Source organism: Brassica rapa, chromosome A09 (genome assembly GCF_000309985.2).
Source record: "Brassica rapa cultivar Chiifu-401-42 chromosome A09, CAAS_Brap_v3.01, whole genome shotgun sequence".
Classification (NCBI taxonomy): Eukaryota; Viridiplantae; Streptophyta; class Magnoliopsida; order Brassicales; family Brassicaceae; genus Brassica; species Brassica rapa.
Genome location: NC_024803.2, coordinates 16,315,475 through 16,343,189, shown reverse-complemented (window position 1 = coordinate 16,343,189; position 27,715 = coordinate 16,315,475). Strand labels below are relative to the sequence as shown.

The 27,715-nt window shown below is 30.8% G+C and overlaps 3 protein-coding genes across 4 annotated transcripts; all 3 read right to left on the bottom strand.

The window, feature by feature from the left end:
• Positions 1-1,625: 1,625 nt before the first annotated feature.
• On the bottom strand, positions 1,626-5,059 carry LOC103839375 (basic leucine zipper 43). Its single transcript, XM_033280569.1, has one exon. The coding sequence runs from the start codon at positions 2,558-2,560 to the stop codon at positions 2,036-2,038; it is 525 nt and encodes a 174-aa protein (XP_033136460.1). The 5' UTR covers positions 2,561-5,059; the 3' UTR covers positions 1,626-2,035.
• Positions 5,060-18,283: 13,224 nt separating this feature from the next.
• Positions 18,284-22,590, bottom strand: LOC103839376 (heat shock protein 90-5, chloroplastic). Of its 2 annotated transcripts, none has more exons than XM_033280495.1 (19): positions 22,022-22,590; positions 21,866-21,939; positions 21,669-21,794; positions 21,481-21,574; positions 21,315-21,398; positions 21,094-21,237; positions 20,909-21,025; positions 20,795-20,839; positions 20,621-20,704; positions 20,428-20,532; positions 20,208-20,348; positions 20,039-20,131; positions 19,888-19,965; positions 19,543-19,797; positions 19,359-19,461; positions 19,105-19,279; positions 18,911-19,016; positions 18,730-18,819; positions 18,284-18,647 (listed from the first exon to the last, which is right to left on the bottom strand). In XM_033280495.1, exons 1-19 carry the CDS (start codon positions 22,268-22,270, stop codon positions 18,456-18,458), a joined length of 2,355 nt encoding a protein of 784 aa, XP_033136386.1. In that variant the 5' UTR covers positions 22,271-22,590; the 3' UTR covers positions 18,284-18,455. The 2 variants fall into 2 exon arrangements, with proteins under 2 accessions (XP_033136386.1, XP_033136387.1); XM_033280496.1 differs by having other exon boundaries at positions 20,621-20,706; positions 20,803-20,839.
• Positions 22,591-22,821: 231 nt separating this feature from the next.
• On the bottom strand, positions 22,822-24,930 carry LOC103839377 (GDSL esterase/lipase At2g03980). Its single transcript, XM_009115880.3, has 4 exons — positions 24,576-24,930; positions 24,080-24,210; positions 23,762-23,986; positions 22,822-23,413 (listed from the first exon to the last, which is right to left on the bottom strand). The coding sequence occupies exons 1-4, from the start codon at positions 24,856-24,858 to the stop codon at positions 22,955-22,957; spliced, it is 1,098 nt and encodes a 365-aa protein (XP_009114128.1). The 5' UTR covers positions 24,859-24,930; the 3' UTR covers positions 22,822-22,954.
• Positions 24,931-27,715: the final 2,785 nt, after the last annotated feature.

Below are 27,715 nucleotides of genomic sequence, written 5' to 3'. Positions count from 1 at the left end.
ATTAGAGATCGAAAGATATTAATACTTGTAAATACATAAGATAAGAACAAGAAAGTAAAAAAGAAACATAAAATATTAAAAGACTAACTTTTATCGATGATATTAATACTCGTGAATATATTGAATATGAACGACAAAGAATTGTACGAAAAGACATCATGAACAACAACAACAACAACGACGACGACAACAACCTGACCTTACTATTAGTGTTGTTGTAATATTTAAATTTGTGTAATAGTTATGTTTTCATGTAATTTTTTAAAAGTTTTTTTTGTTAAGTTTCTTTTGTATATTTTTGTTATCTAAATCTAGTTTTAAATATTTTAAATCTTCTTTTAAAGTTTTATTTAATTTTTGTGTAAACTTAAATTTTGTAAACAAAACATAAAATACTTATGAGATATAATTTTTATAAAGATTAAAATAATAAACAAAAAAATATTTATGAATTATAAATGTGATGTGTAATTGTAGGGACCAAAATACAAATAAAAATATGAAACTTCAAATTTGAAGTTTTAAGAAGTGAAACTTCAAATATAGAGTTTCACTCCTCAAAACTTCAAATTTGAAGTTTTGAAGTTCCTTTTTGGAGAGCAAAAAACTTCATATTTGAAGTTATAGAGTGTCTTTTGGAGATGCTCTAAGCGAAAACTTAATCGGTTAATCCGAAAAATATGTTACAAACAAAAAAAGTTTTAATCCAAGATCTACGTAGGAGTTTCTCTCGTCTCATCTCTGTGAAAGATTCAGAGAGAGAGAGAAAACTCCTTCTGCGCAGCAATTACCAATATCTAATTGAAGAAACATTATGTTGGACAACTTAATGGGTCGCAACTTGACGAATTTCTTTCGTGGCCAGTAAAATATTCACTGGGGGTGTATAGACACATAGAATATTGTTCTACAATTCGTTTTCTTGCGTAGCAAAATTAATTACTTTTTTAGAATAATTTTCAACATTAACCAACGTTTTGGATAGAAGGATCATGGCGTCTGCTGTGTCTAGGTCCAAGCGGGTTCATAAATATTCTTATTTTATATACTAATTCCTGTAGATAATTCGACGAAATCCTAAACTGTGGTTTCAAGTAGGAGAACGGATATAGCATAAATGTAAGAGGAATAAAAAAAAGTATGTGAACTTGTGGTTGAAAGTTCATGCAGATTATAAACCAAGATCGTTAACCTTATGTGTGTTGAAGTAGGTCAAAAGTAAGAAAAAAAAAAGAATAGAAAGTAGGTCAAAAGTTATTAGGAAAACAATAATAAAATGTTCAAATTTTACAAAATAGTAATGCGCCAGGTAAAATTCAAGATAACATTCTTGGTGGACATGTCACACTCGGAGTGATGCTTTAAACTGGATGAACAAAGTTCCGGAGAGAAAGTGGATCCTAGCTATGAGAAAATAAATAATCTAATGATTTAAGTATTTTCTTTTTTTTTAAAAAAAGATTTAAGTATTTGATTAAATCGCAAAAAAAAAAAGTGCCACCATTTTTAGCAATATTTTTGTTTTCTTTCTTGTTTGCCATAGTATGTTTTAATGATGTTGAGTGCAAGTGTATTTATGCGGCGAACAACCTCTCAATTAAATGTGTTAATATAGGTCGTCATAATTGATCAACATTTTATGACACTACTTTGGTCATCTTTTTATTTATTAATTTTCATCTCATCATAACATACATACTACTTACATGACGGCAATATTAGTGTAAAAAACTAGATTGTAAAGTTTCATCACCATTGTGTCTTTCATTGTTCATTTCATTTTCAGAAGTCTCTTATGTGTTCAGAGTATTGAATTCAGAAATATACTTCAAATGTTATTTTATGGGGATACTGCTGAATATAAAAAGTCTTAATACGTAAGATAAACATAGATACTAACTTTGTTACGTGGCGACAAGTTGTGAATCTTGTGATAAATGATCCTTACCAACCTTACATTCGAGAACCAACCAGAACCCAATATGATAACACAAACCCCCATAGCTCTGCCCCGCCGATTTATTTTGAAGAAATACTAAACTTCTTCGAACTCTCTTAGAAAACTGTTGTTCTTGTTGGGTTTTAGTTCAGATACAAGCTGTCGAAGATCAGAAACTTCTTCTTTCAGTTTAGAGTTCTCTTTCAATACGTTATCTTGAGTATCTGATACGCGGACCAGCTTCTCGATAAGACAGTTGTTCTCGTTGCGAAGCCTTATCACCTGAGACCAGAGTTCGTCAAGATGTCTCTGTTTCCTCATCCTAGATCTCCTCGCGGATTCTCTGTTTGAAAGCATTCTCCTTTGTTTCCTCTCGTTGAGTGCCTTGATTCTCTGATGATGATGGTCTTCGTCAGAAGTTGAGTTGTTGCTCATCGTGAGATCTTGACCGTTGGATGATAAGGAATAGTTGTTGTTGATGATGAGATCGTTTAGGTAGTTTAATGAAGAGGAAGAGATTGGAGATGAGGGCATGTTTAGTATGTTGAATTCCGCCGGGATTGTTGATAAATTCTCCGGCGATAGATATTGATAATACCCTGTGATTTCCGCCGGAGTCATTGTTTGGATTTGGTTTATAAGAGTGAGAGATGAATATCAAAGGGCTTGTATCATTGTATTTGTGGGTAGGAATTAGTTTGAAGTTAATAGGAGGAAGTGGGAGGGTTTTATAATGTTGGAGAGTTAGAAAAATAACGAATCATGGACAAGTGGGTCCTATAGTGTGAACTGTGTATGTTGCGCATATTATATATATATATATATATATATATAATCAATTTTCAATTATGATCGTAATTTATATATAGGCGGAAGTTGCAAGATTGGTACATACTCGTACACCATTTGAACAATCGGTGGTTTCACGATTTATTGACTTGAGGGATTATACACTTAAATACCCTATAAAGTATAGCTTATAACATATTGTCATGTGATATGTAAGTTTTTATTTAAGAAGTTGATAACTTCGTTAGGTAACACATAAGGTGATTCCCCACAATCAGAAATAAGTAACAAACACATTGGTATTTATAAAGTTAAAGTTTTATCAAAATAAAAGTATCTAACAAACAAAAAGAATTATCCTTTAACCAATAGGCCGGGATAAGTTTGAGCACCAAGTACAAAGGATCCATTTATGCCTCTGCCATTGTTTCAACTTCCTAGCTAAGCGACCTGACCTAGATAAATATAATTTCGCCCCTCGTTCGTTTTCCTTTATAAGCGATCAGTGGACTGATTCTTGCAATTTATATTTCAGTAATATTTAAAAATTGTTTGCAGTTTAGCAGAATATATTATAGAGAGTATTTTCATTAGCGTTTAATTATACTAGCCATTAACCAACAAAATAGAAATGTATTGTCAACATAAGTATGACAAGTCGCGACAATTCTTTCAATTCTTTTTGAGATATCAAATTGGCCGTAGGATGAAAAGTAGATTTATAGCCTTATTACAAGAATTATAGAAAGATGTATCTGACCATCAATAACACTAAGATTCTTATCGAATGTGCGTGATACAAAATATATGTCCAATCTATTATTCTTTCATTCGTTGTTAGCGATCTAAAAAATATTAGAGAATCTAAGAAAAGAAAACAACCATTTGATGATTTTGTATGGCAAATCGGATATTTGTCATTATTCACTTTGACATATACATGCTCATAGATGCACACAAAATATACGTATCCACTCTACTACAAAACCCATGAACCCGCGTTTCGTTGATACCACGTGAAAGAGGGTTGGGATTACTCACAGATTTAACCTCTTATGTTTATTTAATTTTTGTCCATGAAAATTGAAAATACATAGAAACGCGATATTATTTGATAATTGGGTCCTGAAATTTATACTGAGTGGGTCCAAACATTTCCTAGTGACCACTCGTGGCTAATGCAACAAATACAAATTCACCGATACATGATTTATTTCTATTCTTGTATATCATTCCACATTTAATATAGTCTAATTAAATGAAGGGGAAGAAAATACAAAAGTATCGAACTTAAGATGATCAATGCCGAAACCCTTTCTCAAAAAAAAAGAAAGATTAATGCCAACGTTTGTAACCGAGGTCATTACATGAGAAACACACTTTATATCACCGGTACAAAGGCGGTTATGCCAACACCAGAAGAGTGGTGAAATACTTTACCACCTTTTCCAACCCCCACTTCGACCTGACCTGACTGCTGAAGTTGACCAGCATACGGTTCGACTATCATTTCACAGCATAAATGAAAAAAAGACTCCACATGTTCATATAAACTAATAAACAATTGAAGTATCTATAGGTTGTTTCAACAAAGATATAGTTATCCGAAAATATTGAAAAATTATTTCTTAAAGTTATAATGGGGAAATCATATTTTAGTCGATTTATTTTCATGTAAGAATCTGCTAAAACAATTGGCGGACTTACATTGACTTGAGAAGACTTTTAAGAAAATTATTTTTAAATTTTCCGAAGTGATTATATTCTGGCCAGTAAGAACAACATTATAGGAGCACGCGCGAAATTAAGCAAGTAAATTTGTAGACCATTTAATTAGATGCAATAACATATAAAGTTTATAGTTTGTATACATAATGTGATATCCCTCGTACATATATTGGTTTTATAGTTTATAGTTTCTATACATAAAGTTTATAGTTTGTACACATAATGTGATATATATACCAATACATTCTATTACCACACTTATTGATATGATGTACAAACATAATGAAATGTATATGCGAGGATTTAGTTTTAAAAAATACTGATGAGAAGAATAAAAAAAAAAAAATTCTGGATGATTTTAAAAAATCATAACTTTCTAAGTGCTACAAAATCACTAATGTAAACGTAGCGGTTTTGGGAGTTTACCAATGCGGGTGACTGAAACTATTACAATGGTTAAAAAATTTTGCGTTTGCGAGATAATTATGATTGGTTTACTACCAAAAATGTTAACTGTTAAATAATAAATTAACAATATTAACATTTTGTATAAATATAAAATATCAAAATCATATTATTATAATTATAAAATCATAGTATTAATTTTTAAAATTTAGTTGTGGTTTTATATATATTAATATCTAAAAAATTTTACCACATATTTTTTGTTTAAAGTTTTATAATATAAATATAATATAATATATATATATATATATTAGAATTTATATTATTTTAATTTAAAAACATTAACTAGATATTTTATTTTTATATTTATATTAATATAGGTGTATAAATAAATAGTTTTATTTATGTTACTGCAACCGAAGAGGGTTAGAACGGCGTAATACGGTCTACTACACTTTTATGATTGTTGTAAAATACCAAAAACTTCTAACATTCTTGCGGGTGATAGCATAAACCCAGTTGACCCCTAAGTCGTCATCGTGGAGTATGCTATCTTCATTGGAAATTCCTATAGCAAGCAGAAAAAAATTCTGAATGCACTAGAAATTAAAGTGCGATCGTTCACCTATTATACGCTTCAACTATATGAAAACATATATTGACGCATTTATAACCCAATATCTCCACTTTCCCACCTTTAAAACACCTCCACATATTTATTTATTTACGTGGTTTCACTATTTTTTTTTTGAATTGAATGTTAAATTGAATTAAAAAAGAAAAAACCTTGTTACAATTATGTGTGTCCTTTCTCCTAAGATTTCTATACAAGCTTTATAAAATCAATAAGAAAATCATGCTTCAGCTCATCGACCTCCTCATCTCTTCCCATCCTTCTCAACTCTACCTAGCTCTCACTCCTACTAGGCAGCCAGCTCTCACTCCTACTGGATTTACCAGCACTCACTCCTACTGGATTTCCAGCTCTCACTCCTACTGGTTCCCCCCAATCCAATCTTAGCCTTCAAAAGTTTATCCCTTTCTCAACACTGCAGCTCAAGTCCCCTTCACATGAAGTATTATCTTGTTGAAAACCAATATTGTAACCCTCCTGCCAGCCTCTTATCCCCCTTCTTTTGAATGATTGAGAATTTATTTCTCATGGTCTTGTCGATCAGCTTTGCAATTAGAGCATATGGGGAAGCAGCCTCCCCGTGTCTTCTTCGGTTTCTCTCTCTCCAAATACTATGAACTGCAGTCTGAAATACATATCTGATAGTAAAGAGGAGCATTTTCTCTTGATCTTCATCGACAATTATCCTCCTAAGATCCATTAGTTATTAATATTCGAGGTTCGTAATCTTACTTATATTAAATCAGTGATTGTGAAAATAAAGAGTTCGGTACAATGATATGAAGACGATACTATCGCTTATTCACATTTACATAACTCCATATGATTGTATGCTATTGGTTTTATTCTATTGATCTAATTCAACATCATTTTCACAGAAAAACTTTCATTGGCTACTATAAAGTATTAAGAATCAAATTAAGATCCTGATCCACTAACCCTTCCGAAACTAATTAAGTAATTACTCGTTAAACCTATCTTATAAGATTACGTAAGCCACTTTCTAACCCCTAACTATATTTATTGTGGATACGTATCGCCCCGAATAAAACATAAGGAAATAATATTTCTGAATTTTAGTTAGCTGACACATTGATTAGATCATATAATTGCACGATTAAAATATTACTAGGTGGATGTCTGCGGTTTCCATATTTGAATGTTTTGTAACAATATATTTATTATAATTTTTCAAATTAAAATATGTTATACACTATGTGTTTTTGTTAAATATTTATTCTAAGAATAATTTTATTAAAAAGGATAAATATGACTATTTTAAATATTTTTTGATATTTTGTATTGATAATTCTACTAAAATTAGTTATGTATAATATTCATGATTCAGTTTTTAATAAAATTACTTACGTTTTGAAGGTATATAATACTGAAACTTTTGAAATATTTTATATAGTTTAGAAATATTTAATTGCTATAAATGAATTTATGAAGCATTATATATATTATATAAAGAACATATTTAATTACCATCTATTATTTTATGCAATATATTTAGATCGTTTGGATACTAATAAAACTATTTCTAGAACTAATTTTCATACTCATAACATAAATAAAAATTGAAAACCCATTAAGAAATCAAATTATAATATTTTTTCTCAAACTCTATATATGATCGACACCTAAGAAAAATTCAATTAAGTGATTTATCATTTAATATAAAATTAAATTTAAAAATATATTTTATAAATTAATTTATAAGCTTGTATAAATAAATTAAAACCTCGTATCATAATTTAAAACATATGATAAGCGAAGATAAAAATTTTATAAATCTATTTATAATTTTTATAAATGATTTATAAAGCATGTATGAATTTTATTAGATATTAGGTTATTATAATATTTTATATACAAGTATAAGGCCATATACAAATATAAGGCCATATACAAATATAAGGCTTTATATAAGAATATAAAATCATAATATTGATTTTAATAATTTTTTTTGTTTACTGTTTTATGTAGTTTACAAATATATAAAAATTGATCAAACATTATTACTCTTTGTATAGTTTCAACAATTAGTTACCATAAATAATTATTATTAATATAATGTTGATTGTTTGGCAAGTGATATTAATTATTTATAGAGTTATTTTTTTTTCTTTTAAATCTAACTATAATAAACAAAAATAAATCAAAATTTAAAATTATAGATAATCAATTTATAACAGTTTTTTAAGATTTCATAAATGATCGAAACATAACAAAAAAATCTCTTAAATGACTTCTCAATTGATATATAGTAGGATATATAGCTTTGATTTTAAGCTTAAATAGATGACTTACAAACTCTTATAATAATTTAAAATATACAATAAGCCAAGATAAATAATTTGGTAAATGTTTTTATAGATGATTTATAAAGCATATAATATGAACTTTAGAAGATGTTTAATAGTTATTATGATAATTTATATATAATATAATGTTTTTAAATAAGAATATAAAATCATTATATTGATTTATATAAACAGTTTGTCGTTTATTATTTTATGTATTTGTTAAATATAAAATGATTCATTTATTTCACTTTCTATAAATTCAACAATTAGTTACCTTAAATCATTATTTGTAATATTATGTAAATTATTTGATAAGTGATATTAATTGGTTATAGACTTACTTTTTCTTTTTAGATCTAATTAAAATAAATTAAAATTAAAATCATCGACCAATCAAATTATAATAATTTCGTAAGAGTTCATCAATGATCGACACGTAAGCAAAAATCAGTAAAGTGACTTTACAATTAATATATAGTAGGATTAACAATGAGAAGTGACGATAAGAGTGTTTCCTAATCCTAGTATCTCGAGTTGCTTTCTCCTATTCTATAACCATAAGAGGTGCAATAATACCGATTCGTCTCTATCCGTCCGTATACATAAAAAGAAAAATAATTGCTGACTACATAAAGTATTGGCCATTATATGAGTAACCATGCAAACTACACAAATGTATACTTAGCTACACAAAATATATATTATACATGGCAACATCCCTCAACTTTATGATGTGTTTGTCATAGACCGTTTAAATCTTTCGTTACATCAATTAAAATGTGACGTACCTGACGGTAAGTTACCTAAATTAGATTTTGACCCGTATTTTAAAAGCATAAAACTATTTTTAACAAAATCTAATTTACAAAATCAATATAAAATTTTTATGATATATTATTTAATTTAGTTTTTTTAATTCTTTTAATCTATTTTGGTATGAATTTTTAAGATATTATTTAATTTAGTTGTTTTAATTCTTTTAATCTATTTTGGTACGAATTTTTAATAAAATTTCTGTAATTCATTTGATTAATTGTGTGATATATAATTATTTGATAAAAAAATACTTTAAAACTTCTTTGATGTCAATTTATTGACTCTAACATTTTATTTTTTTAATATGAAATTACTAAGTTATTGAATTATTTTATATATTTTCATTCATTTAAACTTAGTAAACATTTCATATTTGATTCTTATTCTTTCATTATTTTTATTCATAAAAGTATATAATTTATAATTATATACGCAAGATTAGGTTTGGTTTAAGTTGACAGCAAATAAGTTTAGTGATAAAAAAATTATCAAAGAATTATATATCACACAATTAATCAAACGAATTACAATTATTTTAGTAAAAGTTTATAACAAAATAGATTAAAATAATTAAAAAGAAAAACAAATCAGATTAATAAAAATAAAAATAATAGAATTATAGAGTTTTAAAAGACAGTAAATAAAAACGTTAAAACACTAAAATAAAAATGTTAAAACATTACTTATTAAAAGTTCATAACAAAACAGATTAATATAAATATAAATAATACAATTATATAGTTTTAAAGTACACTAAAATAAAAGTGTTAAAACACTACTTATCAAAAGATGTTAAACCATATTGATTTTTTAAATTAGATTTTGTTAAAGTTATCCTTACGCTTTTAAAATATGGGTCAAAATCTAATTTTAATTAAATTATAGTCGGATCGGTCATATTTTATTTGTTGAAACAAGATATTTAAACGATCTTTACATCCACATCAATTTTTGGATAAATGAAATTAAACTCGTAATGTTAACTACATAACATCATAAAGTTGAGGGATGTTATCATGCATAAAATATACTTCGTCTTGCTTGGTGTACATTAATTCAGTTTGCATAGTTAGCCATGTGGTGACCAATACTTCATGTAGCTAGCAATCATTTTTCCTTTATAAAACAATCCCAAATCCTCGTATTACCCGCACTAAAACGCTACACATTTTGTTTTATATTTGTCAAAATAAAATATTTTATTTCAACATAGATTATGTTCTTTTTAAAATATCTAAATTAATTATTTAAGTTTATAAAACTGGTAAATAATATTTATTAATTTGACTTTAAATTTTAATTGATTTGAATATAAATTCACGGTTCTATTTTCTATTATTAGTTTCAAAGACTTTCAATGACAATTATATACTACTAAATGAATAATATTTTAAATTGCATTTTCAGACCTATTAATGTGTGAAATATATTGTTTTTTGAAAAACTCGTCAAAAAGATCTCACAAACATTTTTAAAAAATTGGAATAAATTTAATATCTTAAGAACATCTAATATCATATGAAGGTTTCTCACTATGAAATATATAAAAATATTTATAGTTTATAGATTACATTAAAATTTAGTTTTTATATAATTTATATGATGAAAAATTTATATGTAATCTTGTTGATATAAATTTATATAAAATATTTTATAAACAAATGTACTTTGATAGTTTAAAAAATTTGTGATAAATATATTATAGTAATTTTATCAAAAACAATTATACATATTTAAATTTTAATATTTTATATGACAATACATAAAAAAAAAATCATTAATTGCAGTTGTCATTTTAGATTATAAGATATACATATTGTTACATGTATAATTGTTATAGTTTAAGAAATATGATTTCTTTCTTACATAACTATAAATATATATTACAAATTAATACATATTTGAATTAAATCTATACTATTAAAGCTGAATCCTTCTTAGGATTATGCCCCTGATTTTTCAAATTAATTACAAAAATTTCCATTAATTTTTTCAATTGTTTTTAATGCTTTTCAGAAATTAAAAGCCCAACATTGCTTCTGTCCAACTAAACAAAACAACCCAATAATTTAAAAACTTAAAATCAAAGAAGCCCAACAGTGTTTTCTTTTAAAAACAACTATAAGTCATTTTAAATACATAATTATTATTTAATATTTGTGTAATTATAATTTAAAATTTATGCGTTATTTAAAAATATGTAGAATGAAAAACGTAATGTCTATTACATTTTTCATATAATATTTAATTAATAAGTTAAAATTGTAAATAAATAACCTTAGCAAATATATAATCACAATATGATTAAATTTATTGAGTAGAAGTACCATTTTAAAATCTTTTAACTAATTAATTAGTAAACAAATTTATTATTATATAATAAAAATAAAGAAGACAAGATTATAAAAAAAATACTATAAACAAATATAAAATCTATTAAAATATAGATTAGACAAATATTTATTAATTTAAATGAAATTTTAAAAAGAAATGATTCGGCGCTTTGAAAGCGCGGATCAAAATCTAGTATATATTTATAAAATATGATTTCTTGGTATAGAGATATTATAATTTATTTAAATAGAGAAATTAGAATATTTAAATATATAATATTACACGTACATTTGATATAGATATAAGAAATCTGACTTTTTGTTATAAATATTGATAATTATATAAGGAATTTATGTAAATATATTTCGAATCTTAATATATATATATATATATATATTAAAAATATTTTTATTTTTATATAAATATAAATATTATTATTTTATTTTAATTGAGAAAATCTAGGATGGTTCAAAAACAATCTAAACAATCAAATATTAGTTTAAAACTTAAAAATTTTTCATTCGCTATAATACTTATTTTGAAACTTATATTATTCAAAAGGTCAATTTTAGATGGACTATTATAACTATTTTAATAGTCTAAAAACTTGTCAATAAAATAAGACTCTATTTTAGTTTTTTTCAAAAAGAAAATAAAAGACTCTATTTTAATAGAGTAGATCAATCAACATATATAATATAATAGTTTGCACAGTTTACACAAATATCGCCACCATACATCAAATTAGTTTGTGGATGTGAGACTTTACGTATAGAGAAACTAAATAAGAATAAATAAGGAGTATATAAACCAGAAGTGTCTCTTGTTAAAATATTTTATAATACTTTTTGTAAGTAAAACTTGTTTTACAGTATTTCAACAAATAGTATATGAAGAAATGGGAACTCTTATTTTTCTTGTTTTCTAGAGCGAAATGTGTAATTTACGATGGGAATTTTTTTATTATAGTTATAAAATTTAATAATAAATAGTAGAGCATAAAATAAAGACCCATTTAAAAAGACGTAAAGATGCAGTATATTCCGCAAAAATGTGTTAAACCACAAATTAACGACATCAAAAAGTTAATGATAGAAGAAAAATCAGAAAAGGATTAGCATTTAGTTATATCTTCGCATTAAGGAGAGCCACATAAACACGTAACAAAAACAAAGAAGAAAAGAGTTTAGACTGTTAGTGTATAATCAAAGAAATATATGATTGGCACTTTTGAACCTAACTTCTGCGTAATGGCATCTGCAAATGTTATAAACACTGATTTAATTTTTATACACAAATGTAACTTCAGAACATCACTTACTCTAATTATTATTTTTAAATCCTAATATCCTTACGAAAATATTGAACTAGCTATAATTATCAGAAACTCGTTGATATATATATGACTTATTAAGGAAGACAAATGCTTATTTAACTTTTGAATCAATATAGCAGATATTTGGTATATATAAAATTTTGAAGGTTTTCCAGATTCAGTTTATGCAGTCAAATGCATTGTTTCTTGAAAAAGAAATCATTTTATATGCAATATGTTATTCACTTATTTGTATTCTACTTTATGATCATGATGTTTAATAAATCAATTTTTTTCTCTCTTTAACTATATCTAGAATAATCCATTTACATTCCTTTTTATCACTAGGCACATCAATTTCCACTGGGTAAATCCGAAAAGAAACCAACTCTTGAAAATTTAATGCCTTAAGGTCAATCATGCCTCCCCATTTTTAGATGAGCGCAAACATATTCAGTCATATTATTATGTGCGGACATATGCCTACATATCTTCATATATGTAAAATCTCAAATCCATCTATATAAAGAAAAAACTTTATAATGTTCTTTTTAAACGGAAGAGAAAAACACTTTACAATGTTCTTCAAACATGTGATCTAATTCTAGACGAATCTCTTGTTTAATCAATCAAACTCATGGCTGTTCCTTGTTATATGTGGTTATAGATTCTCTTAGGCTGGTAAGAATCAATTTCTGCCACAAAAGGAAATAGGATATATGCCTGTTTTTAACGTATAGTTTTTGCGTTTAAAAGTGAACTTAATCTGATTCTTATTCCCCCAAGATCACGTCTCTTTGTTGTAGCAACAGTAGTGATTCCATATCAGATATGTTATAAGTAGCATTATGACAACACTATGTATCTGGGGGTTTACATAAAAATAGTCAGGTGTTCACTTACATTACTATCTGACTATATAATTTAACATGTGTATTACTAATTTAGAGACATAAAAGTGCATTTTCTCATTATTCTAATACATGCATTGAATTTAGATAAATATAGTCCATCCAACTATTTAATTTATTATTGTTGAATTAACATGATTCACTCATATTTAATAGACAATACTGTTATGTTTTTTATTTAAAAAAACTTAACCTGAAAAGCACCTTTTTATAACTAATTTTCATTCATATATAAAACGTACCTACATATATTCTGCATGATTACAATACAAACAGCTCGGATCAATCTTAAAGATCCGCATAGACGAAAATATAACAAAGCCAAAAAGCTTAGTGAAATGTAGAAACCCAAGTGGAGAAGTAAGTAAGGGTAGAGGTAAGGTTTTTCCGTTCTCTCTGTCCTCCGAATATTCCTTATCTACATGACCAGTCTTGAACAAAACCGAATGAAACATTACATAGACATAAATTCTAAATTTGTAAAAAAAGTTAAATTTTTGTTTTTACTAAATCGCTACAGACTCCAATCTTCAGGGTCGGCCCTACTTATCTTTGCAATCAACGACACAAAAGATCTGACAATATCAGTGTACAACAGAGAATTCTTTTCCTTCTAAATCACATATAAAGAAGCTTGAAACACTTATCTTAAGATCAGAAACAACATTCTTATCTACATTTAATACAATCATGATACAAATGATGTAAATGAGGGCCTGGAGCATAAAAGGATGACCAAACTTCAGAACTGTAAGTGCAATCAAAGTACATGCCCGGCTTAGGGTATATGGGGCAAAGGGGCGTGGGCCTCAGAGCCCAAACATTTTTTAACAAAAGTCTCCAGGTAAATGAAATGAAAAACACTTTACATCGATAAAATCTTAAAATGATGAGGAAATGTATAATCTTTCAGCGAATTTAACCGTATTTTGTGGAGAAAAACATACTATGATTAAGTTTTTTTTATAAAGGTTAATTATACTATGAAGAAAAACATTCTATGAAGAAAAAAAAATGAATAACCTTTTTTTATAAGAAGCTTTTGGCCCATTATAAGAAAAAGGTTATTCATTTTTTTTGAGAAAAAGAGTTAAATAAAAGATTAAGCATGACACAATTAAGATGAAGAAATAACAAAAGCTAGTAGACTCGCACGAGGTTTCCACGACCGTTTTAATCACGTACTAGGTTAAAGTTTGCGCTTACGCGAGATGAACATTATATATACTATATTTTATATATTATATGTTCTTTCACGTATTTATAAAATAATAAATATATATTAAATAATTAAAAATTCAGTAACTATTACATATATAATTAAATTGGTGTGACATAAATAAATTTCATAAATCTAAACAATCAATTTTTTTTCTATTTTATATAGCATATAATTAAATTTAAATGAAATTAATATATATATATATATATATATATCTATTATATTTTTAATATTGATATATATTAAATGATGCTTTCTATTCATTAAGTATTTTGATCATTTGTATATTTTTATAACAAAAATTTTAAATATTTGATAACAAAATTTTCATCGCGTGATTAATATTTTAGTAATTTTTAAGAAAATCAAGACTAAGTTTAAAATTTAAATATTAAGTTGTCAATATTTGTTCAAAGCTTTTACCAAAAATATTGTTCAAAGTAAACTTCGAATTTAAACTATTTATGTATTTTATATGGTATATAGTTGAATTTAAATGATATTAATATATATATATATATGAGACTATTTATATGTATATCTTTTACCCTTAATATTTATTAAATGAGATTTTTTACTTATATGATTTTGTAATCATTTGTATTTTATCATAACAGAAAATTTAAACCATGGATCACAAAAATTTAAATGTTAGACTTTTAACAACTTTAATAATTTATAGGCGTTTAAAAAAATCTAAATATAACGTATACAGAAAAATCTAGGTTTTTGTCATATGGTTAATGTAGTTGTTTAATTTATTTTATTAATTTAAAATTAAACAAATATGATAAAGAATACACTAATTTTTATCAAATCTTTATTATTCAAAATCATTAATTTTCGTATATATATTTTAGCCACATTAGATAATTCTGTAATTTTTATTTAAAGAAAAAGTAAAAAACATTAATAATAAATTTGTGGTTACTTTAATAAAAAGCTTATTATATCTTTAGATGCATTAACATATTTCTCTAAAAAATTGAAATTCATTGTGGTGTGACATGTACCTATATCAAATATTGTAATACTTCTCTTTTAATATAATGTTATGATTCATTATGCCAAAGATCAAAGAAAGTGCTACCAGACTTGATTTCAGAAATCCAGTCATCTTTTGTTGCTGGAATACATATTTCAGACAACATTATTATTGCCCAAGAAATGTTCCACGTTTTGAGAACTAAAACAGGTGGACGCAAAAAAAGGATGCTCACTAAGACGGACATGAGCAAAACATATGACAAGATGGAATGGTTGTTTATTGAAGCTGTCATGCGTAAGATGGTTTTTCAGAAACTTGAATCACCTCGATAATGTGATGCATTACATCAGTGAAATATAAGGTACTTATGAATGGACAGCCAAGAGAAAATATCGTTCCTGGTAGAGGCCTACAACAAGGAGATCCTTTGTCTCCTTTCATTGTTATTTTATGCACGGAAGCGCTCGATAGCCTTCTCAATCATGTAGAAAATCAAGGAAGATAACGGGGTTGCGCGTCAAACGCGCGTGCCCTTCGGTATCCCACCTTCTCTTTGCTGATGATAGTCTTTTTTTCTGTAAGGGGGAGCCACGTGAATGTGAAAAAGTAATAAAAGTAGTCAGGAAATATTGTAAAGCATCAGGTCAATGTATCAACTTTGATCAATCGTCCTTACTCTTTGGTAAGCGGATTAATGCAACTACTAGACAAGAGATTAAAGATGCACTTGGAATACAAAATGAAGGAGGAATGAAAACTTACTTAGGTATCCTGGAAGACATAAGTGGTTCCAAGTGCAAACTTTTTGCATTTTTGAAGGATAAGTTGATGCATAGAGTGAATGGATAGACAGGTAGATGACCTCAAAAGGTGGGAAGGAAGTGTTGATAAAATCTATTTTGCTAGCTCTTTCGACTTACATCATGTCTACTTTCCTGCTCCCTTTGGAGATATGTGAAAACCTAGCTAGTGCCATTGCACAATTCTGGTGTAGTTCAGATCCACGAAAAAGAGGAATACACTGGGTGAAATGGGAAAAAGTATGTTTACCAAGAGAGGAGGGTGAGATTGGGTTTCGTATGATTCATGAGTTCAATTTGCCACTGTTGGCAAAACAATTATGGAGGCTAATTCAATTTCCTGACTCTTTGGTTGTTCGGGTCTTGAGGAGAAGATATTACAGATTGAGTTCACCACTAAGAGAAAACTATGCTAGCAGTCCATCCTATGTGTGGACTAGCATTTCTGCTGCAAGGAAGTTATTATTACTGGGAATCAGACAGAAGATACACTCAGGTTATGAAGTCAAAGTGTGGGAGGATCCGTGGATTCCAACGACCCCTGCGAGACCAGCTATCCCTGTTGCGCTAGTTATGCATCCTAATATGAGAGTCAGTGATCTCATTAAATAGGCATCGAAGGATTGGGATGTTGGACTATTGGAGAACTATGTCAATCTTGATGACATACCACTCATAAGAAGTTTGGCCATAAGCTCAACTCATTGTCGTGATACTTTCTGCTGGAACTACACTAGGAATGGCCAATACACGGTTAAATCTGGATATTGGGTGGCCCATAATTTATTAAAGACAGAGGAAGAGAAGGAGGTCTTGGAGCCGAGTATCACCAAGCTCCAAGTCTTTGCTTGGAAGTTAAAGGCGTCCAAGAAGATATGTCATCTTATATGGCAGTTGTTAATTGGTCATGTTGCAGTAACAAAAAACTTAGCAAGATGCAATATGAGGTGTGATAACTACTGCCCAAGATGTGGAGCACTAGAACAATCTGTAACCCATGCCATTTTCGAATGTCCGCCAGCTCTACAAGTTTGGTCCTTATCAGCAACTCCAACAAGCCCAGATGTATTTTCAATACCAAGCGTCTACACAAATATGGACTACCTATTCTAGAGTAAAACAGTATTATCGAGCCAGAACAAGACATGGACCTTTTTCCCTGGATAATCTGGTACATTTGGAAGGGTATGAATGATAAATTGTTCAGGAGGATAAACACAGATCTTTTGGAGTTAGTTCGATAAGCAGAAATTGAATGCCAAGTCTGGTTTGATGCGAACAAAGTGGTACAACCAGTGGTACATGATAACAATACTAAGAATAAGTTTGGGTGGTATTTGCTTGTTAGATGGATCTTGGACAGCTTCTCTCACTTTAGTGGATGTGGATAGGTTTGGATGGACAGTGGTGGGAACATTCAGCTCATGGGGACAAGAAATTTTACTCGACGCGAATCAGCCTTGCATTTGGAAGTAGAAACACTGCAGTGGGCAATGGAGAATATGCTTCAACATTCAACATGCCAGAGTTTTGGAATAGACTGTAAGGAGCTGATTACAATGATAAAGGAACTTCATGCTTGGCCAAGCTTTGCGACGAAAATGGAGAGGATAGAGATATGCTTCCCGAATTTCAACACTATTCATGTTCCACGAACGCGCAATCAGATTTCACTTTTTAGCTAAGACTGTTAGATCATTGCATAGGAAATTACATTTTATTGGTTGTTCTATTTCGGTCTAGTTACTCAGACCACCTCAAATTTGAGTAATAGAATGGTTTTTTGACGTAAATAAATAATATATATATATATATATAAATATAAAATAGATACGTTTTCTTATTCCAAATATATATATTTTATAAACAATTTCCCTTGCTTCCCAATCTCTCTCAATCTCACGAGTTCACATCAGAGCACACGGTCCACGACAATCTTTTTCATCCTAAGAATTGAAGCCAAAAATTTCTTCTCTAATTCGATCCAAAACTTGAAATAATGGATACAATCCAAAAAATCCTTAAGTACTTGTAAAGGGAATTCAAATGATTTTTAAAAGAGCATAAATCTCTGAGAGGTAATTATTTTGAGATTTTTTGAGAAACACAGATATTTTCTATCTGATTAATTATTGAGTCGTTCATATGATCCAATAACGGGCTTTCACTAGGCCTATAATTCCCGTATCCCCCAAACAAAACAAGACAGTTCTAGTAGAAAGCAAAAGCATTTTTGTCAAAAATTCACTGTAGTAAACAAGAATATCAATCTTGCCACGGATCACTCTCTGCCCTAACTTCAGATGGTTCAATTACTTCTGCTTCTCCATCTTTTGTATCTTCTCCTTCATTCACATTCGAGCTTCCTTCTTCTTCTTCAACTCGTCCCCATCTTCCTCCAACAGCCATAGCCATCATCTCATAGATCTTGTTCCCCAGCTCAGCCGGGCTATCAGGCTGCTCAACAAAACACATCAAAAGTGAGGAAAACAAATAAAAAAACACTGCTTAAAAAACAAGAAAGACGAGAACTTCTTACAGTGAAACCACTTGAGATTATAGCAGTGTCATATAAGAGATCAACCACTCTTGTTGCTTCACTGCTCTCAGGTGCATTCTTACAAGCAGCCTTCACAAAATATGCAGAAACCAAATCAATAAGCTTTATCTAGAGAGATATCTAGTGACGAGAGATTTTAAAGAGGAGATGACACGCTTACATTCAAGTCTTTGATGATAGGATGATCAGGATTGATCTCTAGTATTCTCCTACCTCTCATGAACTCCAAGCTTGAAGTGTCTCCAAGTGCTTGTGCCTTCATTAACCTTTCGCCATAACCAAACAACAGTTTAAGTTTCATTAGGTATCAATAAGCTTCTTCTATTAGAGGTGCTAAATAAAGTACTAACTAACCTTTCCATATTAGCCGACCAACCAAACTTGCCTGAGACAAGTACACAAGGAGAAGAGCTCAAACGATTTGAGACTTGGACTTTAGCAACTTTGTCACCAAGCTGCTGCTTTATCCAATCACACAGAAGATTGAATTCTTGTTTAGCTTCCCTTTCCTTCACTTCATCTTCATCACCTGCCAAAAAACATAGAGCCACACTTTGTTAGAAAGAAATACTTCACACTCATTACAGTAACAATAACTGTAGACATACCAAGTTCCAAATCTTCTTTGCTGATATCAACGAACTTCTTTTCTTTATAGGTTTGTAGATTCTGAATTGCAACTTCATCAATTGGTTCAACCAGGTACAGAACCTATATAACCAATGAAAACCAAATCAGAATAAAGAACCAAGGCAGATTCAAAAGTTGGAAAACTAATTTCGAAGCATATACCTCAATATCTTTTTGGATTAGTTTCTCCAAGAAAGGAGCAGACTTGGCACTTTTCAAACTATCAGTGGCAAGGTAGTAGATGGCCTTTTGGTTCTCACCCATGTTCTCAATATATTCATCCAAACTCGTCAATTCCTCTTCGTTCTTGGAGCTGTAGAATCTAAGCAACGGTGTAATACGTTTGTGGTTACCAGTGTCTTCAATACAACCCAACTTAAGGAATCTACCAAAGTTCTCCCAGAACTTCTTGTAATCCTGAAACCATTCGTATCAAACAAAAATGAATCTCTCTTCGAACAAGGTCAAGAGAACAAAGTGGGTTTTTTTAATTAGAAAAACACAGACCTCTTTGTTTTCACTTTCGGAGATTTCTTGTATCATGTCGAAAGTCTTCCTAATGAGCCTCTTTCTCATGATTCTTACCTGAAATGTTATTTACAAAGATGAGTAATGATTCATATAGAGACTTGTATCAGTAACTGTGGCCATCACTTACGATTCTGCTTTCTTGGAGAATTTCACGTGAAACGTTGAGTGGGAGATCGTTTGAGTCCACCACACCCTTCACAAAGCTCAAGTATCTTGGGAACTGCAAACAAATAATGAAACATGTCAGAAAAAAAAATGGAACCAGAGCTATTATAAAATGTGAAGATAAGACTCACAAGCTCTCCATCAAAGTCATCAGAGATAAACACGCGCTTCACGTGGAGACGAATGTTCTTTGTTTTCGGGTTTGTAACGTCCTCATTGTTAAGTGGACCCATCCCAGGGATGTATAGAATGCTCCTGAACTCAACCTCACCCTTAAAAGTTACAAACGATAAGCATCATCAAGACAAAGGAGTGATTAAGCGATATGCATAACTTCAAAAGTATAAGCACCTCGGTTGTGAAGTGTGTGTGAGCGAGTGGATCCAAGAACTCATTGAAAGCTTTCTTGTAAAACTCATTGTACTCCTCCTTTGACACTTCCTTCGAATTGCGCATCTACTCAGAGACAAAACAAGAAAAGGTGAGTATATCAAACAGTATAAAGGACGAATAACAAAACACACGTTGAAAGCTCTCATCTCACCCATAAAGGTTTTGTTTCATTGGCTAGTTCCCAATCCCAGTACTTCTCAGTTTTAGTAGTCTTCTTCGTCTTCTTTGGCTCACCCTGGATTCAAACAAGTGACAAGGTCTTGTCACTCAACAGGAGAAGTGTTTGGTTTCAGACCAAAAAAAATTAAAAAACACAAGAGTTTACCTCTTTCTCTTCTTCTCCTTCCTTAGCTGGTTCTTCCTCTTCAACCTACAACGAGTTAACAATGATAACACACTCTTTCTAATTGCAATAATATGCACAAAATGCTATCCTCACCTCTACAGTCCTTGATTTCTCCTGCCATGTGTAGATGGGAAAGCCAACGAACTGAGAGTAGTTCTTAACAAGGTTCTTGATTCTTGTAGATTCCGCAAATTCGTATTTATCATCCTCCTGCAGCCAGGAATAAGCAGTCAAATAAACCATAAGAGATCTCAAAAGGGTTGACTATAGAAACATACCCTTAGATACAAAGTTATTTGCGTTCCACGGCGTAAGAAGTTCTCAGGGTCTGTTTCCTCTCTGATCACATATGAGCTACTGTCAGCTACAGATTCCCAAACGTACTGCTTGTCAGATTTTGGGCTCTTGGTGGAGACAACAACCTGGAAAGCAGAGAGAAATATAAGGTTACACTCCTCTTCAGAGATAAGAGTAAGTAGAAGACGCTAAATGACTTCACCTTTTTCGCAACCAAGAAGGCAGAGTAGAACCCAACACCAAACTGTCCTATCAAACCGTTGTCAGCACCAAGGTCCTTGTTTTCCTGAACAAAGATGAGTCTAAAGGTTAGACATCGAGATTGATTTGCTAGCTAATAACTTCAAGAGAGAGGAAAAAGTATAAACTTTGAGAGCCTTCAAGAATTTGGAAGTGCCACTCAGAGCAATAGTTCCAAGACAGTCTATAAGCTCTTCCTTTGTCATTCCAATTCCAGTATCACTGCAAATCCACATCCCTCTCTTTAAGTAATCATTTCTCTAAATGTTAATACTCAAACTTAGAAGAAGAAAAAAAGCAAGACTTCTCTCATTACGTAATGGTGATAGTGCCGTTATCAGGATCAGGCTTGATTCGAATCTCAAGATCTCCACCATCTCCAAGCAAAGCAGGCTCTGTCACACTCAAGAACCTCAGCTTATCCAGCGCATCACTCGCATTACTGGAACATAAAAACACACAAACTCAAATCAGTTTTTCACCAAATCAAACCGATTAGTATCACAAACATACCTTACAAGCTCCCTGAGAAACACCTCCTTGTGACTGTACAAGCTATGAACAATCAAATCCAACAATCTGCTAACCTGCCAACGAAAGGATCAAACTTTCACCAAACTGAGAAGTACCCAGAAATAAAAATCGAAACTTTTTTGAAGAGGAACGAACCTCGGCTTGGTACTCGAACTTCTCGCCGGACCCTTCCTCAGCCGTCTTCTTCTCCGCCACGGCGGCGTCGCACTTCACGGCGAAGTGGCTGCATCTCTTCTCGAGGCTCCAGCTACATGAAACGCCGGCTCTCAGGCCACCGCCGGCGCGAGGGAGAAACGCGGTTCTGAGAGGAGAGAGACGGGTGGGGGTGAGTGGAAGTGAAGTCAAAGGAGTCGTGTAGAGGCTTCGACTCAAAGCAGGAGCCATTTTTAGATGATTACAGAGAAGCAGTAGATGTGTAAAAGAAAACCCTTGTCGAGGTTTAAGGAGAGTGAGGAGAGAGGTTTCTAGAAGAAGGCCCAAAGAGAGCTTCTTTGAGATTGTGAGGTCCGTGAATCCACCATTATCCCTTTGTTTCACACGCGCCTCAGGTGCGACTATGTGTAGTTGCGCAGCCTATTGGACCATGTTTTGTTACAAATGGGCTAAGAAAAAAATTTGATTTTATTAGAGAACCAGGGGCATTCAGCGTCAATGGAGTTTTCGATTCGGATTCGATTGTGAATTCGATTCCGGTTCAGGTTTATGAATTTCTTAATAGATGCACGACTTTATAATATAAAAGGGAAATATGTTTGCTTTGTTGCTTAATTTGCTTTTGTAGTTTCTTTTACGCTGCAACGCCTTTTAATTAATCGTTACATGTTTACCCTTATTTCGAAATTTTGAAGCTTTGTATGTACTTTATATGATTTTCCTAATACACTAAACGGGACCATAAAAATGGTGTTGATTTTTGGAGCGATTTCATTAAGCGATTTGATCAAAAACGAATACATATGCATTGATATGGTGTTCAAAAAAAAAAAAAGGTGAGTGGCATTGATACAATCATCATGGAGACATTAGTTTTTTTTTTCAATTTAAAAAAGGGTAATCACACACTGAATCTCACACAACCTTACAAACTCTTCTCTCCTGGAAACACCCAATCGCGTACATGAAATTCGCCATCTGAGTCGGATGAAATGGATCAAAGAAAATATGTGAATCTGGCACCTTACATGCTATCGAATCTGGCGTGCAGCTTGTGTATTGCCCTCCATCATAAACGCTGGGGCAACATGGGCTCGTCGAGTCCATAAGATTTGAACTAGCTTGATTGCTTGAAGGTCCTCTAAGTCCCAACATGAATTTGAAGTAATCTGAGTACAAGAAGGAAGTGTAGGCTAACTTTTCCTTGAAATGAGCCAGGGCTTTCCTTAGCTTGGTGTTGAAAATGGAAACCAGAAGGTTTGCACCTTCGTTGCAGCTTCCACTTGGCACGTTACGAGCTAAAAAGTTTGGGTAACATCCTAGTGGCTTAAGGTTGTTGATGAAGAACTTCCTTGCTCCTAATCTTTGCAATCTCTGCACGCAAAAATCAAAATCTTCAGTAGAATGCACCTAAACTAATTAAACATGAAAACAGCTTTAAGCTGAAAACAGACTAATCCATTGAATTATTCAACCAAGTTCTGGTCTAGGCTCGTTTCTGTAGTTGCCAATGTAAATAAAACTAAAAGTTTATCAAAAATCGGTTTGATAGTTTTAATTTTAGTTTAATATTAAACTATATCTTCAGCATTTAAAGGATATATTATATTGATTTAGTTTTGTCTGAAGTTTGAAAAAATAACAATTTTAAGATTAGTTAATATGTTTGATTAATTTAGTGGTCAAGGAAAAAAAATGGTGGGAACCTAAAAAATGTTTTACCTGAATTTGCGTCATATATTCATGAAGAAGCTTGTCTGCGAATTCATTTGGATCGATTGTCTTATTATATAAGAAAACGTAATCGTTAATTCCGATAGCAATCATGAACAACGATTTGGCCAAGTGTTTACTGAGCTCTTGCTTCGTCTTAAACCTTTTCTTCAAATTCTTGTCGATGGTTTCTTTGAAATAATTGACTTGGGCATCCATTGAGAGACATTCTCCCTTGTTCATAGAAGGAAACAAATAAAAATCATTAGATTTTTTTTCCGAAACCTCTAAGAGCCTAAGGTCATTTTGTAGGATATTGAAACTTACGAGTTGCTTTCCTGTAGCTGGAAAAACCCCACAGCTAGCAGAAGCATAGTTAATACCAGTTGATATATTGTTCTTTTGTCCTTCTGATAATCCCATGTAAGCAGGAGCCAAAGGAAGCCCATAATAAATAGCTGAAAAACATAACAAGACAATTAGACAATGTTTAATCTCAATATTTAAATGTTAGCAGCTATTTGTTTAGTTGTTTTGTATACTTAACATATAATTAGAACAAGTAACCACATTCATTTTTTAAATCCCTATTTAAAATAATTTACCTTTCTTAACTTTTACTATTTTCTTTTTTTTATATAGATTATAATTTTCGCAAACTACTAGTCATATATACCTTTTTACCCGATTATCTAAAAGCAAAAAAAAAAAACAATTACTAACTAATATTATGTTATTTGCATAATTCATTACACGACCTGTAAAACATTTAAAACATAAAATCAGGAGAGACATGCAACATTTGCAATTTGCATGTTCTTACCAATGTAATCAGCAATAGTTTTGCCATTGCTAAAACGGCCGGTAGGTTTGCCTCCTTCAAAGTCAGAACCATAAGGTGCGAAATTCGATTTGACTTTCGTCGAAAGATAATTGTTGTTCCCTGAATCAACCAATGAATCTCCTATAACGTACAAAGCCTGAAACTTCCCTCCAAAAAGCACATCTTCTTGTTTTAATGACTGCGAGATAATGGTGGAAACATTGAGAAGACAGGAGACAAAGAGCAAAAGAAAGCATGGCTTTAGAGAAGAAGGCAACTCCATTTCTATCTTCTTCTTTTCTCTTGATCAGAGAACTAAAGAAGAAGATAGAAAATGAATCTTGCAAATTGGAAACCTCAACAATGGGAGGTTATATATAAGCGGTTTGGAAAGCATCATACTAAAACGAACGGTAAAAACTATCATTAACTATTGTTAACTAATTAAGCCTATATATGACCTGCAAAATAAACTTTATCGACCACTTAAAATAACTAAGCCTATGTATAGAAACTAAAATTCATTTTTAGTTTTATGTAACTATATTCTTTTTTTTAACTGTATGTATACTATATTCTTTATTTATTTTTTAAAGTAACTATTTTTTTTTGCTAAAAATAACTATATTCTTAGACTTGAAATAACCTAAATATGATTAGTTAACATTATATTTTCACATTACTTGTTTATTATATCATTGGTATAGAAAAATATATAATCAGTCATAAATTTTATTATACATTATCTATTTTTATTTAATTAAAATTTTGAAAACCTGGTGAGACTAGTTGAATTATTTAACCGCTGATTCTATTATACTATCGAATCACGATTTGGTCTGTTTTAAAAAAAAACATTAGTACTAAATAAATAAAATAATCAAAGGATAATGAAGCAGGATATATAAAAATAATTTGCTAAAGTAGAAACTCGAGTCAGTATATGACCTTAATTGGTGTTCGAAACATATATTTTAATGTAAATGTTAAATTTTATATTAATTTTACTAAACAGTAACTAATAGCATACTAAAAACTAAAATACAGAAAAAAAAGAAACAAAAAGAGTAACTTCTAGAATTTTAGCAGGCAATATAAACAAATTAACTAAAGAGTTATTTTTGACTTCACCCCAATAACCAATAAAAATTTGACAAGTCACTTGACATTTCTTAAAAAAAACAAAAATTATTAATAATTACCAAAGGAAATGAATTCTTTTCTAATGTTACTAACATAATCAATCAATTAAACTCTAAATCTTAAATCCTAAATATTAAACATTAAACCTTAATTTTTAGATAAACCATAAACCTTTTGGAAAACCATAAACTCTTGGATAAACTTTAACCCCTAGAAAACACTTACATTCTAAATCATAAACACTAAACATTAAATCCTAAACACTAAATACTACATCTTTGGATAAATCCTAAATCTTTAGGTAAATCTTAAACCCTAGAAAACACATTAGAATTTATCCAAAAGTTTTATCTAAAGTTTTAGGGTTTAAGATCTATGGTTTAGAGTTTAGTGTTTAGAATTTAGAGTTTAACTGACGGTGTTAACAACATTTAAAAAATCGTTTCTTTTGGTAATTACTACTATTTTTTATTTTCTTTTATTTTACTTCAAAAATACTATGTGATTTGACAATTTTTTATTGGTCACTAGATTATAGGTAAATTTCTAGAGCGATGAATCCAAGAATAAGTCTTAACTAAATAGAAAAAAAGAAAAACAGCTTCGCCTAGAGGTAAGTATAAGACCATACGAAGCTATAATACACTTAGAAATGATTCCCGTGATAAGGATCATCATATTGTTGATAATATTGGTGATACTAGGAGGTCCCTCTGGTTGTGTCCACTGGTTATAATTGTAGTCAGAGTTGAAACCTCTGCTGTAATGATCAACCGGCCAAGTCAGTCTTTGATTCAGGGAAAAAGCCATGTTAAGGAAAGTGAATGCTTGCGTGTGAAGCAACATGTACTGAGCTCTGACTGCGTTTTTGTCCTCTGGAACCAGGTTTGCTCGCAGAGGAGGAAACAGCTTCCGTTGAAGGTTCCAAACGTGTGATGTTGCTGCTCCTGACAGGAACCAACCTCTGCTAATAAACTTGGTGGTTCTGCCGTATCAGACACGTTTCTTCTAAGATTCAAAAGTGACTTGATCCTCTCCTCTAGATCTCCAATATGGAACACTCTGATTCTAGTTTGTGACAAGATAACGCATCTAATGCCGGCTCTTAGGTATCTAATCTGTCTGTATGTCTGTCTATGGCAGCAACCTGTAAAGTCTGCGTTCTCTGCAGACTCCTTTGTAATACTCAATGAGTCGTTTATAATAGGGGAAACAGGATGGACCTTATAGACCATAGCAAAAGAGTATATGTAGTTAACTGCCTTGAGACGATGGCCAGTCTTTAAGTTAGAGTTTTTGAATGAAACCTGTTCATAAAAGTGTAACATCCCGAGTTGTGATATATATAGAAAGGTTTAAGAGAATTGATTTGGCTATCTATGTCACCAAAGTTGACTTACCTTTTCCGGAACACATCCTGAAAGAACTCTAGAGTTAAGCGTGCTTGAGCTGGAGTAGTGGAAAGATGGGTGACCTATCGGGAAGTGATTCGCGATAGCGTGCGAGTGAAGCCAAAGCATGGGAAAAGGTCGGGTGGTGATTGCAGGATCAGTAAACAATGATTTCGAGCCTTTGGAAAATTAACGGACCGACCGTCAGACGGGATGGGTCTCACGGGCCGAGAGAGCGGACGTGGGTGGCCCATTAGCTGTGAACGGGTCGGGGCGTTACAAAAAGTTCAATACTATGCTGAGAGAGATTCACAATAGTGGGAGAGAGTAAAGAAGAAGGAATCACCACCTGTCCAGCCCTAGAAACTGGCAAAGATCAGGACATATAATTTGCCAATAAGGGTTTTCTAGTAAACCTAGAAGGTCACTGGGTCTCTAGCCAACAGTGAAACCAGTGGCTCAAGTTCACCTATCAGCTTAATGCTGTATTCTCTCCCTCTCTCCTTCTCCATTATTGACTTGATTCTCTTTGTAAAGCCCTCAAACTCTTCGAAATGCCTTTGGATCTCCTTAATTCAAAACACAAGTTTGGGAGGTGAATCACTA